We start from the raw sequence: 24,765 nt of genomic DNA, 5'->3' as shown, positions 1-24,765 counted from the left end.
GAAGATTTAAAGGACACAGGGTGGGCAAGATAACACAGGATTTGGAAATAGAAATCCAGGCATATCCGAAATAAGAAAGGGAAACCAGATATCACTGCTAATTATTTAACATTATTCTGGGAGTTCTAGAGGGTGCAATAAAATAAGAACTAGTAAAATTAGAAAGGAGAAGATGAAATTGTCATTATTTACAGATGTGACTAGGGTCTATGTAGAAAATACAAACAATCAACTAAAATGTCACTGGAAACTATATGAAAGGTCAAATAGGAAAGCCAAGGACAAAGCCAAGCAATTATTTTTTCATTGAATAAATATTAACCAATATAAAAATGTAGTGAAAAATGACACGAATCAAAATTGATGAGTACAAAGACAACAATAATAATAGTAATAGCTCACATTTATTGAATGCTAGCCCCCTGCTAAGCACGATGCTATGCATTTTACCATATTTTGTTTAATCCTCACAACACCTCTAGGAGGTATGACTCTTAGTATCCCTATTTCATAGACGAGGAAACTGAGGCTGAAAGAATATCTATAATCTGCCCAAACCATGGAGCAGGAGGTGAAAGTGCTATATTCCCGATCAAGCCACACCCCAGGCTGACTCCAGAGTCCAAATGCACATCCTGTAGCAAATTCAGTCAGAGGAGAGAACTATACAACATCTAAAGAACATTACAAAACACTTTAATAAGCATAGACCTATGCATTGCTCCTTGATAGAAAGATTCAACATTGTGAAGATATCAATTCTCCTTAAATGACTCTAAGTGCTCAAGGCAATCCAAATCAAGAAGTCTAGCAAGATTCTTTCTCTTCCTTTTTCTCTTTCTTTCATTCTCTTTTTCTCACCCTCTCTTCGATTCTTTACTTCAATCCTTCTGGTAAAATGATCCTATCGCTTATCTGGAAGAATTAAACACATGGAAATAAGAAAATTCTGCAGAAGAGATTAATAAGGGATTTTGTCCTACCAAACACTGAAATATACACCAATGTCACAAACACAATGGGTGGTGCTCATGAACAGACAGATTAATGGAACAGAACAGGAAAGTCAAGGATAAAACCAAGTATTCAAAGAAAGACTTAATATAAAATGTAACAGAATCATTTCTAATCAGATTGGCAACGATAAGAAATTTGAAAATACTCAATGTCAGTGAAGGTGAAGAAAAATGTGTATTTGGACACGTGGTCAGTGGAAACATAAAGGGATACAACTCTTAGAGCAATTTGCACATATATAGTATTACAATTAAAACTCTCTGACCCAGTAATCTCACGACTAAGAAGTTTTTAAGGAAATAAATGCATATGTTAACCACAGTACTGTTGATTATAGCAAAGTCTGAAAATGACCTAAAATGTACAATAATAGAGGAACACTCGATAAATTTTGGTACATAATTAAAGTCAACTTATGTACAATCATTAAAATGTACACATGTATCTATTGAATGACGTGAAAAGATACATCAAACAAACAGACAGAAAAATATCCTGCATAATATAATCCCATGAGGAACATTATATGTGTGTCTAGTTGTGCTTATGAGAGATATGCAAAAAGAGAGATCAAAAGAACAAAAATAATGATAAAGGTAACATTTATTAAATACTTGGCACTGTGGACCAAAAACATGGTAAGCACTTTAAGTGCATTACTTCACTGTATCTTCACAACCACCCTATGAGGTAGGTACTACTATGGCCTTCTTTAAAGTGATGAAAAAAGAGACATAGAGATATTAGGAACTTTGTCAAGGTCACACAACTACCTACCAGTGGAGTCAGAATGGAACCTAAGCCATCCCCCACTGAGCTATGGGGGGACCTCCACGCTCACCCCAGTGTTCATGGTGACTGGCACCGAGAGGCGTGTCTGAGAGACCCTTTTGCTTCATTTTGTTCTGTACTGTTTGAATTTTCCACCATAAATATGTATCACATTCAGAGAAATCAAAGGGGTTACTCTTGCTGCAGAAATTTCAATAGGTAAACGGAGATGAACACATTTCGAGAAAGTGAGGAGTAAAAAGGAGATGACAAAGAGGTGGAAAGTATACAGAGTGATTGATTTTAAAAAGGGCAAAAATACCTTCAATCCATGGTGCAAGCATAGATTAGCACTAACCCTTAGGGAGACTATTAGCAACTGTGATACCAAAAGTGAAAACACGGGTGTCCTTTTTCCCTAGAAATCTCATTCCCAGGAACTTATCTAAAGAGATAAGGAGGCAAAGATATACATGGACTTCATAATTATCTGCCCTTTGTTATTTGAAAGGCGTGGTGAAAAGAGCTCAGGGTTTGCAGTGAAACCTACCTGGGTGTGAACCCTGGCTTTGCCCTGCACTGGCTGTGACCCTGAACAAGTTACTCAACCCCTCTCAGCCTCAGGGTCTCCATCTCTAAAATGGAAATAAAAGCACCTGCCTCACAAGATCGTTGTGAGGATCAGATGAGATAAAATATAGCAGAGGGTCGGAAACATAAAAAAGCAGCTGTTCTTTCCCCTTCATCACTCACTAGTATGTGTCACTTAGAATGGATGTGTAAACTTTAACTGAAACTCAAGGACACATCAGATTGTTTGGTATATTCTATACAACTCTGCATCAAAGTATCATAAAACACTAAACTTAGCTTTTAAAGTTCTTCACAAGCAAACCTATGTTATACTATTCTGACACTTTCTCAATCTCAATTAGCACTACACTAATTAACAAAACTGTGTTACACACTACAGCGCGTCACATTTTTCTTCCTCCTTCCCTAATCCCTAGTGTGCTGTAAGGGTGATTGAATATCTAATTACTTCTTAATTGAATGCACATATTATACATTTTTCACTAGGTTCAAGCTTAATGCTTTCAGTCCAGAAATCAAAGTCAATGAAATTAAGTTGAAGTGGGATTTGGGCAACTATTATAATGAGAGAAGGTTTGTATTATGTCTAATTATAAGTAAATGTGGATTTTAGCATCATATCCTATGGAAATATTTCAGGTCCAGGAATGTGCCATAAGTGACTAATTTAGATGATTAATAACATTGTCATTCTTATTTACAATCTTTTATTTCTCATTATAGTGATTTAATTGCTGGGACCCATTAAATATAATCATTCTTGAAAGAAATGGTACCATTAGAGAACCACCGGCTGTACCCATACTAAAATCAGAATGAACACTCATATTTGTGAATAATTACGTGAGTTTCTCTGCACTGTAAAGGTTACAGGAACTCTCACATGCTGCAAACACAAGAAAAACATAAATCTTGGAGTACTTGGAATATAACTGGTTACGTTCATCAAAAATATTCATTTATGGCAAACCATAAAAAATATTACTATCAAAATGGTGTTCCAATTCAGTTCTTACTTTACTGGGAGAGCATTTCATGAGGTTCTTTTTTTTTTTTTTTTTCCCTTTTGCATTATGCAGGAGTAGGAGAACCTCTGAAGTAGGTATCTCATACAAGGAAGGTTTGTTTGCTTATTTGTTTCTAGATGTGGGGACCAATCAACTATAATAATTTAGCTGAAGACCTTTTCGGGCAGAAGACTAGATTAAATAACTTTTTGAGATCCAGTTCGACTCCATGCTTCTAAGATGTGTCTGAAAATATTTTCTGCAGACAAGCCTTAAAGACCTTTACGTATAAAGTATAAGAATTCAGAAATTTTGCAGGCATTTAAAGAAGTACTGTCATAGAAAACAGACCCATCCAAAACCAACGTGGTTTTATTGTTTTAACAATTAATTTACTTTGAGAATGGTGTTACATAGTGGCAAATTTTTTGATTGGAGAAACCTCCATATTATTCAACAAATATTTCAGACTCTGTCCAAGCTATTGGGCATTGTCTAGGCTATTTCAGCTTTGTATGCTACCAAAACAAGTTTTCACTGGCATGTTTGTTTAATTAAAACTGAAGTATCATACCAGTGAGAATGGTCATCATCAAAAAGTCTACAAATAACAAATGCTGGAGAGGGTGTGGAGAAAAAGGAACCCTCCTACGCTGTTGGTGGGAATGTAAATTGGTACAGCCACTACGGACAACAGTATGGAGGTTCCTTAAAAGAATAAAAATAGAGTTACCACATGATTCAGGGATCCCACTCCTGGGCATATATCCAGAGAAAACTATGATTCGAAAAGATACACGCACCCCAATGTTCATTGCAGCACTCTTTACAATAGCCAAGACATGGAAGCAACCTAAATGTCCATCAACAGAGGAATGCATAAAGAAGATGTGGTCTATGTATATAATGGAATATTACTCAGCCATAAAAAGGAAGGAAATAATGCCATTTGCACCAATATGGATGGACCTAGAGATTATCATACTAAGTAAAGTAAGTCAGAAAGAGAAAGACAAATATCATATGATATCACTTATATGTAGAATCTAAAGAAAATGATACAAATGAACTTATCTACAAACTTATTTACAGAAGTAGACCCACAGACATAGAAAACAAATTTATGGTTACCAAAGGGGAAGGTGGGGGAATAAATTAGAAGTTTGGGATTAAGATATACACACTATTATATATAAAATACATAACCAACAGGACCTACTGTATAGCACAGGGAACTATACTCAAAGTTTTGTAATAACCTATAAGTGAAAAGAATCTGAAAAAGAACAGATATACGCATAACTGAATCACTTTGCTGTACACCTGAAACTAACACAACATTGTAAATCAACTATACTTCAATTTTTTAAAAATGAAGTAGTTGAAAGAATAAGGCAAATCTATTTGTACTAACATATAAATATCTCAATTTATCTATATAGTTAAATTGACAATTTTTTGGTATGGCTTTTTTTTTTTAATACTTTAAAATACATTGTTTCTCACCCTTGTGGGTGGCATGTCAGTATCTACTTTTCCCTTACCTGGTTTCTTCTTTAACAAACCCTTTTCCCTTCTTCAGGAGATGGCTTCCATCCCTAACAAAGGGCCTGGAGCAGGTAAGTTCCTCCACTCTCAGGCCATGATCCTTCCATCACCCTCATGCCATTTCATTTCTATGCTGAGATTTCAGATCTCCTAGGTTTTGCTATATGTAAGCTATTTGCTATGTTTAGTTATGTTTAGTAACTAATACAAAAGAAAATGAAAATATTAAAAAGCAGGTTGATCAGGGGACTTCAGTCTTTTCATCATGTTTCTGTATTTCCTCGATAACTGCTAACATCCAGCTACGTATCAGTAGATGTAACGCAGGTCAATTTTCCAAAACCCATTCAAGACTCTGCAACTTCACAACTGAGACATTTCAGTCAGATGCCAATCACCCAACCTTCCACTGCGGATGGGAATAACAAACTACAATACCGCCACCAGCCCCCAGCGACAGATGTCGCCAGTTAGTCCTGTCACCCTTTCGCACTGCGCTCAGCCGTGGATGCAGAATCCTTCTCAACACTCTAGACAGCTCATATCAGTCAATCAGAGTTGACGTGCAAGTTTGAGGGCTCTCTGTCACCCATGTCTTTTATTTTTACAAATTTTTCTTCAACAATACTATGTAAAAGAGAGGGGGGTGTTCCTGCAACAGCCCAGGTGAGAGCTGATGCTAACTTTATGGGTTGTGATGATCACAGAGATTGATTTGGGAGCTATCCAAAGGCGAATCTGTGAACTGGACGATAAATTGGAAATGTGAGGTGAGGTGACGTGAGAAGTGTCCAGTATGACTTGAATTCCTAAGAAAACTGGAAGAAAGCCAAGTCTGCGAAGGACGATCATATATTCAATCTTTTATATATTGGGTGTGAGACGCCTCTGATGCATCCAAAAGCAAAGTGAGGCAAACAGTTGGGCATCTGATTCTAGAACTTAACAGAGAGACCTGGTGTCGGCAGGTAAATGAGAGGGTCATCTGCCTTTGGTGGTACCAGAGGCTGTGGGTGCAGACGATCCACCTACAGAGAGAGGGGGTGCCACAGGCTGAGCCATGCGGACTCCAACAGCAAGTGACCTCCAGGAAGGTCCCTTTGCGTGCTGGGCTTTCACAGTTCCCTGGGTCTATGATGAATCCGCTTTCCTAAGTCTCTATGAACTTCATCATGGAAAAGAGGAACTGGAAAGGACAGACAGTAAATGAGGAAGAAACCAAAATGAACGCTTCTTTGTGAACGATGTTTTCTTAATAAGTCTCAAACTGGAAAAATAAAAACTGGCTTGAGAAAATTACCAAAAATGAGCATCCATGAGGAAAAAGACGTAATACTACGTGTTTAGAGGAGATAACCTGGTCTCGGTGATTTTCTTATGGAAAATATATGAAGTTTAAAATCATGAAATCTACTATATTGAGGGTATCATAATATATTAATGTTCAACATAAAAGCTGACCCATGACTGCAAGATGTTCTCTTCCTTCCTCCCAAACACAATTTTGTTTAAATTCATGGGTGGGGAGGGGAATAAATCATTCAGGAATTTTTACCCATAATAAATTAACCTTTCTAATAGTGAAAAAAGAAACAAAGGACAGATATGGAAGCAGGGATTATTTTCCTTCTTTACCAATCTTGAAGAAATGTCTATACAGCTTTGATACTTTTCATTCTTGGGTTAAGAACAATTTTTGTATCACAGAATCAAAACATAATAGATGGGTTGACCACCCTTGGTATTTTGGCCTTTTCCTGAAATCATACTGAGAACCTTTAGGAAATCCATTCATTTTCGGGCAATTCTATAGGATACAGTAAATAGAAAAATAGCTCTACCATCAAGCTTTCATTTCTCACCCTAATGCTGTGCATCATATTAAATTATTGGAGTGAAGTCAGTCCAAGTTCTATTGACTGAAAATAAGGCTCTGAGCTTTCCATTTATCCTGAAAGGATAATAGCTTTCACCTACTTGGTCATTCAGAGTTGACATTATCCCTTTCCCACAAATCCCCTCCTTTTCCATAATGGCTTAGTCTTTTTTAACCTCCAACTCTGTTAGGTTATAAAAGAAAGCTGCTATGAAATTGATGTTAGCTATAGCATTTATTAAAGCTAAGAAGAGAACATTATTAATTGCAAAAGTATACATGGGGAAGAGTTCAGTACAGTCTGAATGTGACTCAAAGACCCAAAACGGGTCTTTGCCCAAATACGAGGGTAAGTTTGACACAGGGATCAGATACTTGTTTAATAACCCTCTTCTTTCTTCTTCCCTTTTTTTTTTTTTTTTTCTCCTCATCTATTTGGAGCACACATATTTTCCCCTTTTAAGGAGGGTAAGGGAGGTTACTTTTTTTTCTGGAGAAAACATTTTTTATTCATAATTATATTAATTCTATGGCTAAAATATATGTTGTTTAATCATATTGTTTTGTTCTAAAGCTAAATCAACTCAAGAAACACGGTTTTATGTAAATAACAGATCTCACAAAGAGATCAATTGTTAATGTAATTGGAAATAATGTTGCCAAGAAATGTAGGTTATTTATTTACCTGTTTACAGGGAGGTATTTAAAGAGCTCTGTGGCATTGGTTTTTACAGAAAATAATTATAATTAACTATAGTTACTGTAACCATGTGTGCAGTTTAACAATATTTGAGTCACAGGGGAAGCAGGCAAATCTTTGAACAGTCAGCATAGCTTTCTAAAAATTGGTTAATAGTTAATGAAACAAACAGGTAAATAATCATTTCACTGGAAGGGTAGTACCAATATTATCACACCAAGGGCAGCAAGGAAACTGGACATAAAGCTTGGTTTTATTTTGGTTTGTTAGTAAGATTTGGTTCTCCTGCATCGTAAAGAAAGTTCACTGGGTAAACTGGCTCCTAGAAATCTGAACTAGCCCTGCACGTGGGTGACTTATGTGCTAACTCTTTAAACAAGTACAAAACCATAGTTCATACTTCCTAAATGGTAATACAAAAAGTCACAGATAATTCATGGGAGTAATAAGTCTTGGTTATCAAAACCCTCCAGATGTCTAGACATGTCATGCAAAAATAAATGTCATTTTAAGTCCAAAAACTAAAGTTATTTTAGTAAAGCGTAGCTAAAATAAATCTGAATTATTTTGAACATTTTTTAGAGAACTATCAGAAAAAAAGGTTTTTTTTCCTTTTCAGTTCCAAGAGCTTAAATGAAACATTCATGCATTAAATTCAAAGTCTGACTGTCAAGTCATTTCACTTTAATAAAAATTTGAATTACCTGCCTTAGGGCATTATTAAATATCAAATAAAAAGCACACATCCATAAGTCTGATTTCCTGATATAATTTTTATGTAGCAGTACGACTAGATTTGTATTACACATTTCAAGATAAAAGGATCAAAAATGTATTCATAAAAGGATATGGTCAGAAGTGAAGTCGCCTTTGAAAGAATCTCTGCACCACTCTTAGGAATTTGGGGGAAAATGACCTCCTTTTAGCAATCTCAGTCACCAAGACAAAAGGACATAAATCCCTCCTCTCTTAAAATATCTAAACTGCAATTAATCGAAGACTGAAAATTACACACTGTCCTCCTATCATACCATGAATATGAAGTATCTGAAATATATGTAATCTTCTCATAAACATTTAAGAGTGTGTGTGTGTGTGTGTGCGTGCAAGAGACAGATAAAGTAGTGATGGTTACTTAGATATTTAGAGACAGGCAATTCTGGTGTAGGACCAGATATGGATCAAAAATTAAAGCCAATAATCTTATTTCATAAAAAGCGTCATTTATAGTTACCGACATTCAAAGAGAGTATACCAAACCTACACTGGGGAAATTCATAAATTCACGTTCACCAACCTCACCGCCCCTCTCTGCCTGGCCCTCCAACCGGGCCGTGCCCGTAAGCCCTCCGGACCCTCACTCTGCACCCATCTCCCAGCTGTCTGGCAGCGCTCACCTCTTCTAGCTTCTACCCAACCCTCCTTAAACAGTAAAGCAAGTCGTGAAACACTGTCTATAAACCGCCACCTCCTTCCCTCCTGTGATAGCGCACAAAGTGTCCGTTCCCATAACAACAGTCAGTCTCCACGTGTGCCGAGGGCCCCATCCCCTGGCAACTTTTCAGGGACTTCACTGCTAGGACTAGCCCCTCGAGAAACAGCACCTTCAGCCCTGCCCATCCACTGGCTCATTCCCCCTCCCCCCCACATACAGAAAAGTTTTACTACTTCTTTTGTTTAAAAAAAAAAAGTCTCATTCCCACCTCAAAAAAGGAAATGATATATATGGGACATGACAGAGGTGTTAGCCAACGCTAAGGTGGGAATCATATTGTAATATAAAAATGGATCAAATCAAAATACACATCGTACACCTTAAACTTACACACGCTTGTCTGAAGCTGCCACCACAAGGTATCTCCAGCCCTCCCTTCACGCCCAACTTCTGCCCACCGCAACCGCCTCCCTCGTCCTCCTGCCACCCTGAGAGCCAGCGTGGTGACGCTCCCTGACCTCTGTCCTGCAGTGCTTACAACAAGGGGCTCTGCCAGGCAGGCTGCTTGGGTCCAACTTCCAGTCCCGCTGCCCAATGGCTTTGAGCAGATGACCTAACTTCTCTGTGCTTTGGTTAACTGGTCATAAAGCATCCCGTAAGATTTTATGAACATCCGAGGTCATCCCCGTGTAGCATGAGAACATTATACGTACACACTTGTATGTATAAAATCTCTATGCCCACGACTCCCGCATTCTGTTCAAACTTCTTTTCTGACCTCCGCTCTCGACATTCCAGCTTCCTTCACACCAGGCCCACTGCTGTGACTGACAAGCCTCTCTCAGTCCCCCCCCCCCCCCCCCCCCCCCCGCTCTCCATCTCAGACAGAGCCTCTTCCGGCTTCCCTCTTGTCACTCCATGGCACTCTAGCCACACAGTTTCTAAAGCCCCAAACCCCGGGTGTTATCTTTGATATGTCCATCTCCCCCCACCCTCGTCCAATTTATCCCTAGATATCACTTTCCAAGACCCTTTCACATATGTCAGCTTCTCTCCATCTGCACTGCTCCTAGGCTGGTACCCATGCCTGCATGCCTTTCACCTTGGCTACCCAGTGGACCTCTAAAATATCCTTCCACCGCCACAGCCTGGCCCACAATCATCTGATCCATTTGTTCTCCAGCCACTGTGATCTCCTGAGAAGGCCACTCCCCTGAGAACGCTTAGATCTCAGCACACTGACGATGAAGTAAAGATGTCTTAGCACGGCTGCCGAGGCCCTTTAAGTCATGGGGCCCTGCCTGACCTTCCCTTTGCATTTCCATACCCCAGACTCACAAGGCTTTTCTCAGGTGCATCAATGCCTCAAATTCTTATCACCTCCACAGAGACTGGGCCCTCGGGGTCTCTGCAAAAGATATTCCCTCTATCTGAAATCTCCTTCACTCCATTTCTTGGTTCTTTTCATTCATGGAATTTATTAACTGTGTATTTTTTTAACATCTTTATTGGAGCATAATTGCTTTACAGTGTTGTGTTAGTTTCTGCTGTATAACAAAGTGAATCAGCTATATGCATACATATATCCCCATATCCCCTCCCTCTTGCGTTTCCCTCCCACCCTCCTTATCCCACCCCTCTAGGTGGTCACAAAGCACGGAGCTGATCTCCCTGTGCCAGAACTGTTTGTTTCTCGATTGTCAGGTTCCCCATCTCAGACTCTAGCTTTTATGAGGGCAGAGACCACATCTGTTCTTCTCATCTCTGTATACACAGAACCAATCACGTAGTAGGTGCTCAATAATGATTTCTGACTGAATATTATTTTAATTCTTTAGCTCATCCATTATAAGGCTCAGTTTAAAGCCCTCGGGGATGTTCTCCATTGTTATCATATATGAATTACTGAAAGTTCCTTCTCATTCCTACCACAGGTGACTTTGCCTGGCCTCCTCCTCATCATCCCCATCATCTCATCATCTACTAGCTGACACAGAAACTGAGAAGGAACGAAGGACTGGAACACAGTTGGCTGATACAGGACACACATAAGTTCTAAGGAATTTCTAATTTCCCTAACGACATCCACGACTCCAGGTGTTACATGCCACGATGGATTCAAAGTAAACTCAACACGTTTCAACCCTTAAGAAGCTTGAAATCTGACACAGGAAATAAATATACGAATAGCTAATTGGAAGAAAAAATGTGAAACAAGAGGTACGATATAAGGGACAAGGAGAGAATTCCTGCTGAGGACCGTATGCAAGTTGGGCCTCTAGTCGGCTAGGGTTTCAACGAGCAAAAGGGAAGGGGGGAAGGACTGGGTGAGCAAAGCACATTCACAGAAGAGAAAAGACAGATTGGCTGGAGTACTGGGTGCCTCAGTAGAGTAATAATAGAGGGGCAAGAAAACTGGAGAGGGAAACACATGGACAACGTGATCACCCTTTAAAATTCCTGTATCAGCTGTCTGGCTCATGAGACTGTGAGCTCCCTGAGGCCAGAGATTTCTGTTCCTCTGTGACTCCCCGGTCCATTGTACCCTTCACACGGGATGAGAGTACATACCCTTAGCGGTCCATTAAACAGTCAGAGCTCTGACCTGACTCCTAGGAAACTGTTCCAACAGACGCTTCCCTCTTACGAGAAGCAGTGGTTTCCCAGCAATGCACACTGACCTAGGTACACGCCCTTGGGCAACCTACAAGGTGAGGAAGTAACCCAGTACAGAGGCATTTATGTATATTTTAGTTTTTCCATGTTTGTGATGTTTTACTTTGTTAGTCCTTAAGGGTAAGGAATCCAAACACTGAATTCGATATATTAAAATGTACAGATTAGGTTTTAATCAGTACAGAAACATCCTACACTCAGATCATTAGCAAGGGCTTCTTGATCTATCGAATAAAAGCACTTCCATAGGACAAGTATTTTCATTCATGCCAGATCTGCCCTCACCTACCTACCCCGATAAACAAGACGACCAAATCTGCAGCGAACAACAAGGGCCACTTTGAGGCTCAACAGGTCCCCCAGTCCCTTCCCTTACGCTCCCCCATCAATGGGAGGTGACAGCTGCCGTTTCAAGGGTGCGACAACATAGTAAAGTACAGAGAGGTACTTGCATGTCACTGTTCCCCTGCCTCAGGCACCTTCCCTCATGAAAGCCGATATTAGAGCAAAACTTAGAATGAAAGGCTGCTCTGCTCGAAAACATAAGGACTGTAGATTTCTGTCCAACACGGCATGAAATTTTTACGAACCACCTGACTTGTGATTAATGGGGCTTGAGAATGTGTCCTAGATTTAAATAAAGTGCGTTGACAATGAGAGTCGCTTTGGTGTGACAGGCTCAGCTGTGTGTGCCTCATTTTCCTTGCTTAATCCGAACATACCCAGATGAAGACGCACCGGCTTCTGCTCTCTTCAGCTACTGAAACGCGGCTCTAATGACTCTGTCGCTGAGTGGCTGAGTGGGTCTAAAATTGTCTCCCAAAATCCCATCACAGCCTTCCACAAGCTCTGCCCCTTTTGCATGTGTCCTCAGCCTTCGAAATTCTTCAATCTGAAAATAAAAGCAGAACAAAACAGATTAACCACTTACCGGCCATGAACAAGAACTGCAGTTTCATCAATGGCTTAAAATATGCATACATTATAAGAATTTAGAAAGAGAATTAAAATTAAACTTCAAAGAGAGAAAAAGAAGTTCATCCTTCCAGACCTAAGACATTAGACGCAACCCCTGCAAGAAGAATGAAGCCTGCAGAAGCAGGGATGAAGGTCTGCAGACAACCCAAACTGCCACGGAAACCTGCTGCATCTGTTTGTACAAAAATGATACACACTTCTCTCTAGAAGCTCTTATGGCCACCTGTGACATAATGAGAAAAAGTGAACAAATGAAGCAGTGATCTGAAATGCTTCCCAAGTATCTCTTTAAGTAATGAATTCTGGTGTTACTGTACACTAACACTGACCAGATGTTAAATGTATCAGATGGAGGTTTTTTCATCAAAAGACTCCCTTTGATGTTTGTCTAGCCCTCTGGAGAGCACAGGTCCAAAGAGTGCCTCTGATTTTCCAAAAGTTTAAGCCCATCTTCCTCCTTTGGCAAGAGCGATTTTCAAGTTCATCTCCCTTTTCAGGTTTCCTGTTACACACGAAGAGGTTCCCACAGTCCCACGGGACCGTTCCCATCAAGTGCACTGCAGTTTCCCTGACTTGCCGGGTCTGCACCTCCTAAGAACCCACAGTCTGCCGGACACAACCCCCTGGGAAGTGTCTGAACAACAAGTAAACACGTGACAAGCATTCGTGAGGCTCACTGCCAACTAGCAGTTGACTTACCTCTGTTAAGTCATGGTCTGTTATTTCATTTAAATGCCCCATAAAATCACATGCCACAGATATTCTTCCTTCCTTACACAAAAGGAGAAACTGAGGCCACATGGGTTAAGGAAGTTTCCAGATTAGCCGGGTCTGACAATGCCAAGTCCAGCTGCTCCTTTCCCAGCTTCACAGCCACCTCTTCAGAAATTCTAGTCATCAGTAGACCCTACATCTGGCACTTATCCCCGGATGTTGAGCAAGTGTGATCTGAACAGCATGAATCCACCAAAAGTTCACCATCTGCGAATCAGAGGCTTCTGCCTACAAAGGTTCATACAGCACACCCATAGACCTCTCCCAATCATAACGTGAAAAAAATGCGAGAGATGAACTAATTCAGGGTTCGAATAAAAGTCTAGAGACCCCTAGACTTTAGGGGACCCATGAAACTCCTGAATGACTTGTAAAAATTTCCCTGTGGAGTAGTTTCTTAAGAAGAGGTTCCTGACTCCAAAAGAGTTGAACCCCACAAGATTCAAACCATTCATATATGCGTCGGAAAACAAGAGTTGGGGAAAATTAAGTGGCTTGTTAGATCAGAACCCAGGTTAGAAATCTGACTTCTGATGGTTCTAGTTTTCCATGTCTTCAAATATTGTTTGATTGCACTCAATGGGATAAGCCTGATCCAACTAGAACTGTCCAGTTTTTTGAAACAACGGCCACGTGCTGTATTTATATAGAAGCCATCAGCTGTTTGATCTACATAACCGTCTTCCGCTAGGCCGCCACAGGGTCTTAGAGGGGGGAATATGGCAGCACCCATATTGCTTGCTGCATCTGAAAAATGTCTAGAGCCACGGCGGCAGGAGAATCCCCCGTAAAACGCATCTCTCTGCAATGCCAATTTTTCTGAAGTAACCACCGCTCGGAACCCTTTAGTCACTTCAAATGGTTTCAAGTACACACTGCGTTATCTCACGTTGAAATGAGACAGAGTGAGAAAGGAACAGAATAATAGTCCAGGATAAAAGTCTTCAGCAAAACTCAAATGTCATGGCTGTACAGAGACTCTCATTATCACGTATATCAGGATGTACGATTTCATCGATTTTTAATGCTACTCTACTTAAACATGGTATTTGTTTTTAGCCAATTTGAAAGAGACGGATGGAGAGGACAGAGATAAGTCCTCACCTTCTGAAGGTAGCAGAGCTGAGCAGTCACTCTCCTCTGAACCCGGGTGGCACGCCAGTGGGTCTCAGACATTTACTGCGACCTCCTTATTGCAGGACCCCGATGATTCACTCAAAGTTCTGCTTTCTTTTCATGTGTGCATTTAAAGGGCTAATTTCTAGGGTCTGAGGTTTGGCACTCATTAATTTTAGTAGTTTCCGAAATCCTGTGCACATCCTATAATAGACTTATTTTGACTTACAGTTCATATGTCATCATGTTAGAAGAGAAAAATAACACATAAGTCGGTGTTCTCATCTTATTCTCTTTCATCACCAGGCGATGATCCATGAATTAGAGGAAATGAATTGCTTGTGGTAGTAGTTAAATAGAGGGAACAAAGCAAATTGTACTTAAATAGTCCATATGTGTGTATATATAACAAGATTTCATTCATATATATATATATATATACACACACACACACATATCTCTCCACCTTTCATGTACTGAACCTTGTTGTTCTGGTTTCATTTTCTTCTACCCCATTATCTAACTTTCTTTCTAACATCACTGCTCTCTCTTCCTGACCTTTCATCCCTAAAACCACCCTCATTCTGTCACTGATCAGTCCTTAATCTGATCTTTTTTTTTTTTTTTTTTTGAGGAAGAGCTTAGAGAAAAGAACTTTCTTTCCCCAGGAACACTGATGTAAACTTGCCTATCAGCCCAATCCCCAGCTCTGGGCTCGGCCACTGTCATCCCATCATTAGGATAGTTACCAACGAGCCACACAGATCGAAACTTACTCGAGACGTAGAGATTACAGAGCTCGTGACTCCACGGGAAGCGCTCTGTATCATGGAAGATGCTGAAGAAATACAAACTTTCTCACAAGTCCCTAAAAATAACGCATTTTAAGAAAGGAAAGAGGGAGTCTCCCAGGAGCAAGAGAAAGTCCTAGAGTTACACTGCTTAAGGACAGCAGCCGCCAGCCAGCCCCATGTGGCCACCAAGCATTCGAAATGTTGTTAGTCTGAACTGAGATGTACTGGAAACGTAGGATTCATACACACAAAGTCAGACTTTGTATGAAAATAAGGATGTGAAAAATCTCATCAATGGTCTGTTACACTGATTACACGTTAAAATGATATTTTTGATTCACTGGGTTGAAACAGACTACCTGAATTAACTTCACCTGTTTATTTTGACTTTTTTTTACTGTGGCTACTAGACAATTTTCTCTCACACATGCGGCTCACGTGGTGTTTCCATTGGACAGGACTGGTCTAGTGCCGCCCAGCACACCGGCCTTCAGGCACTCAGCATTCTGGGGTTAAGACGGCTGACCTCAGTTAGCTGGGGACATAAATGCGGGTAGATGAGAAACAGTGGTTCTCAAAGTGTGCTTCCTGGAATAAGTGCCCCAGACCCACCAAATCAGCAACTCTGGGGTGCGGCCCAGCAGTCTGTGTTTTTTTGTTTGTTTTTGTTTTGTTTTGTTTTGTATTGCGGTACGCGGGCCTCTCACTGTTGTGGCCTCTCCCGCTGCGGAGCACAGGCTCCGGACGCGCAGGCCCAGCGGCCATGGCTCAAGGGCCCAGCCGCTCCGCGGCACGCGGGACCCCCCCAGACTGGGGCACGAACCCACGCCCCCCGCATCGGCAGGCGGACCGCCAACCACTGCGCCACCAAGGAAGCCCCAGCAGTCTGTGTTTTAACATGCCCTCCCGGGGGGGATTCTGTTGCACACTCAAATTAGAGAAACACGGACACAGAAGAAAATGCACAACAAATGTTCCAAACCACTTGGAATCATTTTCAAACGTAACCGTGCTGGGGTCCCGCAGCATCCTGGTCTGCAGGGTTAATGGCCACTCAAATCCCACATGGAGCATAAAAAACGCCTGCTCCTCAGAGGTCCAAGGCCAGACGGGCTCCCAGACCCCACAGGCCACAAGCATCTGTGCCAGAAATCGGGCTAGGAAGAGTCCCACTTTTCAATCCACAGGAAGTCAGAAATGGGGAAGGATGAAGAAGAGGCAGGATTGGGAGGAAACAAAATTTAAGACGGTTTTCCGAGTTCTAACGGGCGTATATGCACACAGTGAAAACCCATAACAACATCTATATTCCTCTGTTTCACTGGCGTTACTGGAAGTTGAAAGAGAAAGGACTAAACAAAGACAGACACATCTAATTTGGGAAAAGTAGGTAAGTTAAGAAATAGAAACAGATGAGTAAGAGGAACGTGCAGAAAAAAGTGGGGAGAAAAAAGACAGGAAAATGAGAGTAAAACTGAAGAATCATTTGTGTGTGTGTGTGTGCGTATGCTCATATATTTGTACATGTGCCATTATATCAGAATACCACGTGTGATCAATTCTGAATATTGTTCACATTTTAAGGTCACTGTGAAATCAGAATGTGTCTTACAATTTCCGTTGTCAGATTTGATTAAATATGGTATTTTTATTCTGCTTTTAGAATCCCATTTCCAAACATAACAATCCAGCTGAGGGAATTCCCTGGTGGTCCAGTGGTTAGGACTCTGTGCTTTCAGTGCCATGGCCTGGGTTCAATCCCTGGTCAGGGAACTAAGCCTCACAGTGCAGCTATAAAAAACCAAAAACAAACAAAAATAAAAAACAATCCAGCTGAAAAAAAAAAATTTTTTTTTCACTTTGGCTTCCTAAACGCTTTAGACCACTGTTTATCTTACAGTAATTTAATGGTTACAGATCACTTTTTTAAATGTTTTAAATTACACTCATCCAAATCCATCCAATTGTGTGGGTTTTTTCCCCTAGCATAGTGTGTGCTAACCAGGAATAACATGAAAAAGTCAACCAATCAGGAGCTTCCAGTCCCAGATGCTAGAGTTCTTAGTGCCCAAGAAGATGCAAATGGTCCACGACAGGCTTAGCTGTCAACACCACACTTCAGCCGCTGACTCCTTCTCCCCCCACCCACCTCCAGCAGCTGTGCATTTCCTAGGAAAGCATTATGATCTAGAGCTTTTTCCTTAATTACGTTGCAAGTGCAGACACTATTATCCTGTGACAGATGACGCATTTCAAGATACAATTGTTTCTACAATAATATCCAGCTGCTTTATTACATGTTACGCCTATAAGAGGACACATGATTTTTTCAATACAAAGTTTTCTATTTCTCAGTATAATCCACTTAGTAGCCACTCCACCTGCCATTGGCTATTCCTTTTGTTATTTTCTGTATCAATCCTCTGTCCCTCGCTTTCTGCCTCCTTCTCTGTATCTCTCTGCTCCTCTTTAAGTACAACAGGATGAGGCTTCTCAATTTTTCTTGGTTTTGATTCTAGAATCACATCCTCTCTCTTGGGTTCCTCTTGTTTGTACTGCCCTCTCTGGACCTTCTCTATTTTGGGCTCTGCCTTCTATGAAATTATATGAGCAGCAACAGTGAAACATTCAAGTCAAGGACAGACTGATTTATATTCTCCGAAAATTATAATTTTTTCCTACATCACTCTAAATTGCATTTTAATTTACCTGCGTGTGTGTGTGTGTGTGTGTGTGTCCATTTCAACATTCCTGCCCTCTGAACAGATGCTATAATGGAGCTCTGTGCTAACAGAACCTACATCTTTTTTCTTGTAAAGCCACAGCTAACTGGAAAGTCGTCTATTTCCAAGAGCAGTTGGGATTATTCCTTCCAATGGACATTCCTTTGCCTCTGGCTCCCTTTGAGGAAGATACAGCTTATTTCCCAATAATTGAGGAGCATCACTTAGTGGGTTAGGGCTAGACTTTGTCACTGGCCTTACTCAAAGGGACAATACAAAGCAAGGCTCCCTTTGAAGACAGCGAGACTGAAAGGCATGACGATTTGTCTCTGGTTTTCGCATAGCATACTGGTCGACGTGGAAGTAAAACATCCTCGTTCACATTTACAGACTGTCAGTTAACGTTCCCCATACCGTGCTAGCAAGGGAATCCTTAATGGAATTCTAAGTGGAACTGAGAATTTTCTTTTCTGTGGCTCAGCAAGGTTAATTCGAACTGACTTGCAATAGACAGACATTTATTGTGGTTATAGAGAAAAATTTTATTTTTCACTAAAAGATTTGACCTATTTTTAGAAAATTACCTTTAAACTGCTGAACAAATGTGACTGTAGACCCCGAGCTCCTTCTACTACTTCTGCCAGTCTCCTCTCCTTGTGACTAATGTCAGTTAAAACTTTTACCCTTGGTCCCCTTCTCCTTTCAGCTCAACACTCCATGGAAACATCTCACTTCAGTTAACAATTCAGTTAACTGGCAATGATGGTCCTTGTTCATGAATCTTGTTTGCATGATGGCAACTCTGAAAAGAAATGAAGGCTTTCTCCATGGTAGAGCCTCAAGGCAAACTGCTTGGATGGGCTGGGGTGTTGACCTGGAACACCGAGTGCAGCATAACGGAAGGGATGGTGGAGGAATAATACTGGAGAAGAGAAGCCAAACCTCAGCAACAGAGAAGTGTCAATACCAGGATCCACCAGTGAACACACAAGACCAAGAAACAGGAGTCAAGGGTGAGAACCCAGCAGCGGCATCTGGGCACGTGTTTATACAGCGTAGTTATTTTCTACCTGGGTGGGCAGCATGCATCCTATTTAAATTCTCTGTAGCATTTGTCACTATTAACCTTTCTTCTCCGCATCTTGGAGATACTCTCTCCTGTCCTGGACTCACTCCCTCCTGGCTGTTCCCAAGGCCCTTGGGCAAGTCCCTAGTTCCCTATGTGCTGCCATCTCCTCTACCTACACTGGGGTTTTGCCCTCAGCTGGGCTATCTTGCCTCTTCCTCAGCTTGAGCTAATCTGATCATCAAATCCATTTCTTCTTCTTGGACCTGAAGCTAGAATTCACTTCTCAGCCTCCCCTGAAATCAGGTATGGCCATGTGATTGAGTTCCAGCCAACAGAATGTAAGCATAAATGGTGTTCGCCATTTCTAGGTCTGGCCCTTTAAAAGCAATCCCCCTTTGAGAGCCTCCACGCTCTTTCCCTTCATGCTGGCTACATGACCACACCTAAGGACCCAGAAGTGAGGTATTAAAGATGGCAGAGTGTCTTTCAACCCGGTTCCCTGAATGCACAAAGAAAAGCCTTGGGCTTCCCTGGTGGCGTAGTGGTTGGGAGTCCACCTGCCGATGCAGGCGACGCGGGTTCGTGCCCTGGTCCGGGAAGATCCCACATGCTGCGGAGCAGCTGGGTCCGTGAGCCGTGGCCGCTGAGCCTGTGCGTCCGGAGCCTGTGCTCCGTAACGGGAGAGGCCACAACAGTGAGAGGCCCACGTACCGAAAATAAAAAAAAAAAAAGAAAAGCCTTCACTGTGAATCAAAAACACATTTGCTGGATTTGTAAAATGTAAAAACACATTTTACGTGTGTAAAAAATAAATTCTTACTGTGATGTCACTGAAGTTTTGAGGTATATCTGTTACAGCAGTTACAACCTTTGCTATTAAATTCCAAATCTATATGTCATTAGTCCAAACCTCTACTCTTAACATTACACTCAAACTTCTAATTTCTTTCCTCTCCTTTACTAGACTAACTCCTAATATTTTTCAGGAGTTATTCCCTGGACCTCCCAGTCTGGATTGGGTTTCTGTCCTTTGTGTTTCCAGAGCACCTTACTTATGACACAACATAGCTGTCTAATAGTCATCTGCCTCCACAACTCTATGGTGAACTTTTTAAGAGTAAACACTGTGTCTGAATCTCTGCATCCTCTGTGTCTGGTTGGCAGTCAGGAACAGTTTCTTGTAAGAAAAAAACAGATGAATGAATAAATAAAGGAATTGGGGTTTGTCATATTAAAAATACGAAGGCCCAAAGGTGGTGTGATCAAAGTTTCTAAAATAATGAAACAATGAAGATGCTGAATGGGGCACTTTTAAAATTAATCCTTAGAAAAAAGAGAAATAAGAAATTGTTAAAGGTTGAAAGAAGGATTTTAAAGATTTAAGGACAAACAAAAGAAGGCTTTCCTGAGTAGTGAGTAAACTTGAACTTCTTATAAAATGATAGGGGATATAATAAAAGTTTGTAAAAAGTTTCTAAAGGAATCTTGGTTTATTGAGAGGACTGCCCAAGTCTTCTGAGACTGATCATGAAGAACAAGTATAGCCTTCCAGAACACATCCTTAGACAGACCTCTGGGGGACAGGAGACATTTAAAGCTTTTTTTGTAATAATATCAAAACCATTGTTTAAACACCTTGTAGTGATGTTGCCTCCTGCTCTGCCACCTAACACCCTAGTGACAGCTCACCTTGGAGACACACACACTGTGCATTAGCATTTAGAGCACCTATGCTATACCCAAGATGGGTGGTAGGTGAACAAAAATGGGGCTAGAGAACAATCCAGAACTTTCCGGGGCGTTCTTTTTAGCACCCTCACCCTCTGCATACAGGATTTTCCTGTGCAAGCCAAGAAAGAGCTATTACAAAGCCTGCATGTGACTTACAGAAATAACCGGCATTCTCACTTTACTTCCAAGACCTTTTTTCTCTCCAATGCCTGGGAAAACCCACATGAAGGAATAACAATAATAATCAAACGTTTGGCTATTTCACTGACTTCTATTTACTCTATAAAAACTGACTTTTAAAATACAGATCATAAATGAGAGCTGGGTCTTCTTCATCCTTGACCTTTCCATTGCTTTCACTGGTTCAAGACATTTAACTTTTATCTGAAAAGATGTGACTGATTTAACTGATCCAAAGGGAGCCAAAACGTAAAACAGACGTGTTTCCCTTTTGTAGAGACAACATGTAACCTTTAACTCAGAACTTCATTCTGGAAGATTTAAAAGCACCGCACTCACCTGTAGCTGGGATATTGTTAGAGGGTATCGGAATAATATCCAGGTAACACCTTCACTGCAGGGCGGAATAGTGAGAGAGCCTTCGTAGACCCAGTAATCGCGCAGCAGAGGGTCTGTGCCATCACGTGGGCGTGTCACAGAAAGGCAAGTTAATGAAAAATAATTTGGAAGATTCCAACAATAATTTTCAAAATTACAAACTGTCCAAATAACACTTCTCAGACGGATGTCATTTTTAAACTAGAGCCTCACGTTTGTGTTTTAATCTAATCATCATGGAGAAAACAATCAATAAAAAACATGATGAATCCTCTTTCTATTATTTATAGCAGTTTCTCTCAATGGGTTACTATACATATTTAAATATGGCTGTATAAACTGGATGTATATAAACTTGATATACTATATTATAAATACACATACTTGATATATATACTATATACTATATATATACTATATATCAAGTTTACTCACTTGAGGAGAAGTGTATCCATTTTTTTTTTTACGTTATTGGATGATTTACCTGACTGATTATACCCAATATCTGTTGAATGTTTATGACACGTGAAGTACTCTTCTAAGCATTTTACATTAACTTATTTAACTCTTACAACAAACCAGTGACATAGGTCCCATTATTACCCGCACGTTTCAGATGGGAAAAATGAATCACAGAGGGTATGTAATATGCCCACGGTCACTGGGCTAACATCCTGGCCAGAGCCAGGATGAGAACGAAAGCGGTCTGGCTTCAAAGTCTGTGTGTTTAAATTATCTTTTTAAAAATTCAGTTAAAATAAATTTGTGTAAAATACAAAAAAAAAAAAGGTCAATAATTTGTAACTATTGGGATTTAAAGGGAGAGACGGCTTAAGTTGTTCCCAGGTGTGATTATTTAGAGCTTTTGATTCTTTTAAGCATGTTAAATCATATATCTGATTTTTTTTAATAAAAATGAGAGACAAGAAAACAGTCTGTGCATTTAACCATGCTGTTCTAGCTACCTCTATATCACTTCTTCAATAGCAAAATATTGAAATTGTATTATGATAGAATAAAAAAAATCATTCTTATAAAATCTTGTAGCCCTGCATTAGAAGAATCTGTGATTAAATATGATGGGTGAGTGTTCAACATATGGAAAAACTGGTTGGTAGCAGTGCAATTAAATGTAGAAAGTAGAAGATACGATGCATTTGGTTTTGTTTGGAACACCAAAAAATTTCACATAGTTTAGGCAGAGAAATGTGAAGACCAAAATTTTGTACAAAACAACCTTTATCTACAAATTATATTTTGAGTATTTTATATACAATTCTTACCTGTTCAGGCATACCTAAGTATTTAGAAATAATAGCTAAATAATAATATCATTGCAAAGAGGTTATCTGTTAAAATTAGATATAAAGTTTATGTCACACCAGAGATTAATAAGAACTGCACTGACCAATCTTACACGTATATCAAGGTTATGTTATTACAGTCGTGCTTTACACAGAGGAGGCAATTTGTAGGAATGAAAATCCAAAAGAAACCTCTCCGTGGATTAATGGAACTAGCAGTAAAGTGTTTATTCTTTCAAAAGGTTTACTCCCAGGTTTAGAGCAATCTGAAACTGGTACCAACTACAGAGAATACAAATTGTAAAGAAACTTTATTAACTAATAGGATATAGTTGTGTATGTTCTGAGGCAAACAGTGCAGTCATAACCACAGTTAAAATTCATCTTACGCAGATGAATGCTTACCTGGTAATAAAGTGTTAGGATTAAAGCAGGGTATTGTTTTGGACTTCCCCTGAAACAGAAAACAGTGTGCCCCATGTTAACATAAAATTTCTAAATTTTAGAATAAGAACATTTATGAGCACTAAAAATCCAGGTTGAAGTCTTTTCTGAACGGCTTATCAGACCCCACAGATTTGTGTCAATCTGTCTTCTCATTGGAGCCACAGGGGTTGATTCCAACAAGACACTCCTGCCCTGAGTCTGTAGCTCTTTTCTCTGCTGCTGCAGCTCAATTTTCCCTATAATTCCAGGTGTGAAACTTAAAATCGTCCAGGGTCCATATGCCCCACGTCAGCTACCTTTCCGGCTCCTGGCGCATCCAGACCAGAGACTTAGGCACTGGCTCAGGGAATTCTTTAGTAACGACTTTCTTCCTGGTACTACGATCTCAATTCCTAACCTTCTTGGCAGGACGGGCTGCCTCCCAAATTCTCGGTTTGCCCCCTTTGGATTTGGTAGCTCAGCTCTAGGACCTATCCTGGATGCTCTCCTCCTCCAGAGAGGAAGAACTGACACTCAGATGAAAATATTAAATTTCAATACACGTTTATCAAAACTAGATTTAAATTTCAATAAACTATTTGTACCATCACCAATTCACATTTCTGATCACTATTTTAAATAGTCCCATTTAAAATGTCGGTCCTTAGACAGACAGACCTGTCACGCCAGTTGGATGTCTCTTATAAGATTACTCCACTAATGCAGACATAACAGGGAAGGTAAGTGCATGACCTCTTGCTCTCTTCCTTACTTCTGGGGACTGTTGGACACATTAAAGAATCCAGCTTACTTACCTCCCGCCATCCTCCTGTATTCCGTAACGACTGATGTCACATTAGCTGAAGCAATAAAGGAAAATTTCTCAACCCATTTCTATTCAACAAATGCCAGTGAAAATGTGTCCTTGTCCCCTTTTCACCAGCTTCTGTGACCAGTCTGTGCCTTCCCTTGGCAGCTGGATTCGCTCTGAGCCTGCGCTCAGGAGACCTTCTGTAGAGGTTCTTGCCTGGTTCCAGATGCTCTGGGCTTGAGCTAGCGAGTCTAGAGCTAGCGAGACTGTTTCCAGACAGATTTTAGGGTTGGCCTTGGGTTTTTGGACCCCTGTGCGGTATCTCCAGCACCCACATGGGACTGAACTTCTCCCCCACAAGGCCACTCAGATTCTACTGACTCAACGTGAGCATAAAAGGTACTGTTTATAAGAGAACTGGGCTTCCCGGCAATGCTAGGCCGAATCGCTACAGGCTCAAATCAACCTGAATCACCTTCTGTGGGATATATCATCTTATGGCTTATAGGTACTTGTCTCTTTTTTTCTTTTTACTTAAATACTTTGAAGTGTGGTTGCCACAATTTTTATTTGTTTCATTTACACTACCTTCCTATAACCAGCGGGCAGAAAGGGGTAACTCAGCTGGCCTGGGTTGCTCGAATCCACAATCCAAAAAAAATTTAAAAGGCCTGTCTTCAAGACTGGCCCCTGGCTGGCTCCTGGGAGACAGTCTCTGAGCCCTTGGAATATGCTGCCTGAGAAGAGTGGCTCTGTGTGCCTGAGGCCTTGGGTCAGGCTGCACCAGTTGGACCAGATAAGTATATCCCAACACTGTGATTTATGGTGAAAGCCTGGTTTTGCTCAGGGTGGGGGAG

At 40.6% G+C, this 24,765-nt stretch overlaps 1 protein-coding gene across 2 annotated transcripts in view; it reads right to left on the bottom strand.

The window, feature by feature from the left end:
- Positions 1-24,765, bottom strand: part of CA8 (carbonic anhydrase 8 (inactive)) — a 210,672-nt gene that overhangs the window by 6,000 nt on the left and 179,907 nt on the right. For both annotated transcript variants that reach the window (XM_027128036.1, XM_027128037.1), the window contains 3 exons: positions 23,077-23,125; positions 21,329-21,441; positions 12,347-12,516 (listed from right to left, as the gene is read on the bottom strand). In XM_027128036.1, coding sequence (XP_026983837.1) covers positions 12,382-12,516; positions 21,329-21,441; positions 23,077-23,125 — 297 coding nt within the window. In that variant the 3' untranslated portion in view covers positions 12,347-12,381. The remainder of the gene's footprint in view (positions 1-12,346; positions 12,517-21,328; positions 21,442-23,076; positions 23,126-24,765) is intronic.

The sequence above is a fragment of the Aethalodelphis obliquidens genome, unplaced genomic scaffold (genome assembly GCF_003676395.1).
Source record: "Aethalodelphis obliquidens isolate GAN/ISIS:26980383/991018 unplaced genomic scaffold, ASM367639v1 scaffold33, whole genome shotgun sequence".
Classification (NCBI taxonomy): Eukaryota; Metazoa; Chordata; class Mammalia; order Artiodactyla; family Delphinidae; genus Aethalodelphis; species Aethalodelphis obliquidens.
This window is presented reverse-complemented; position numbering and strand designations above follow the sequence as displayed.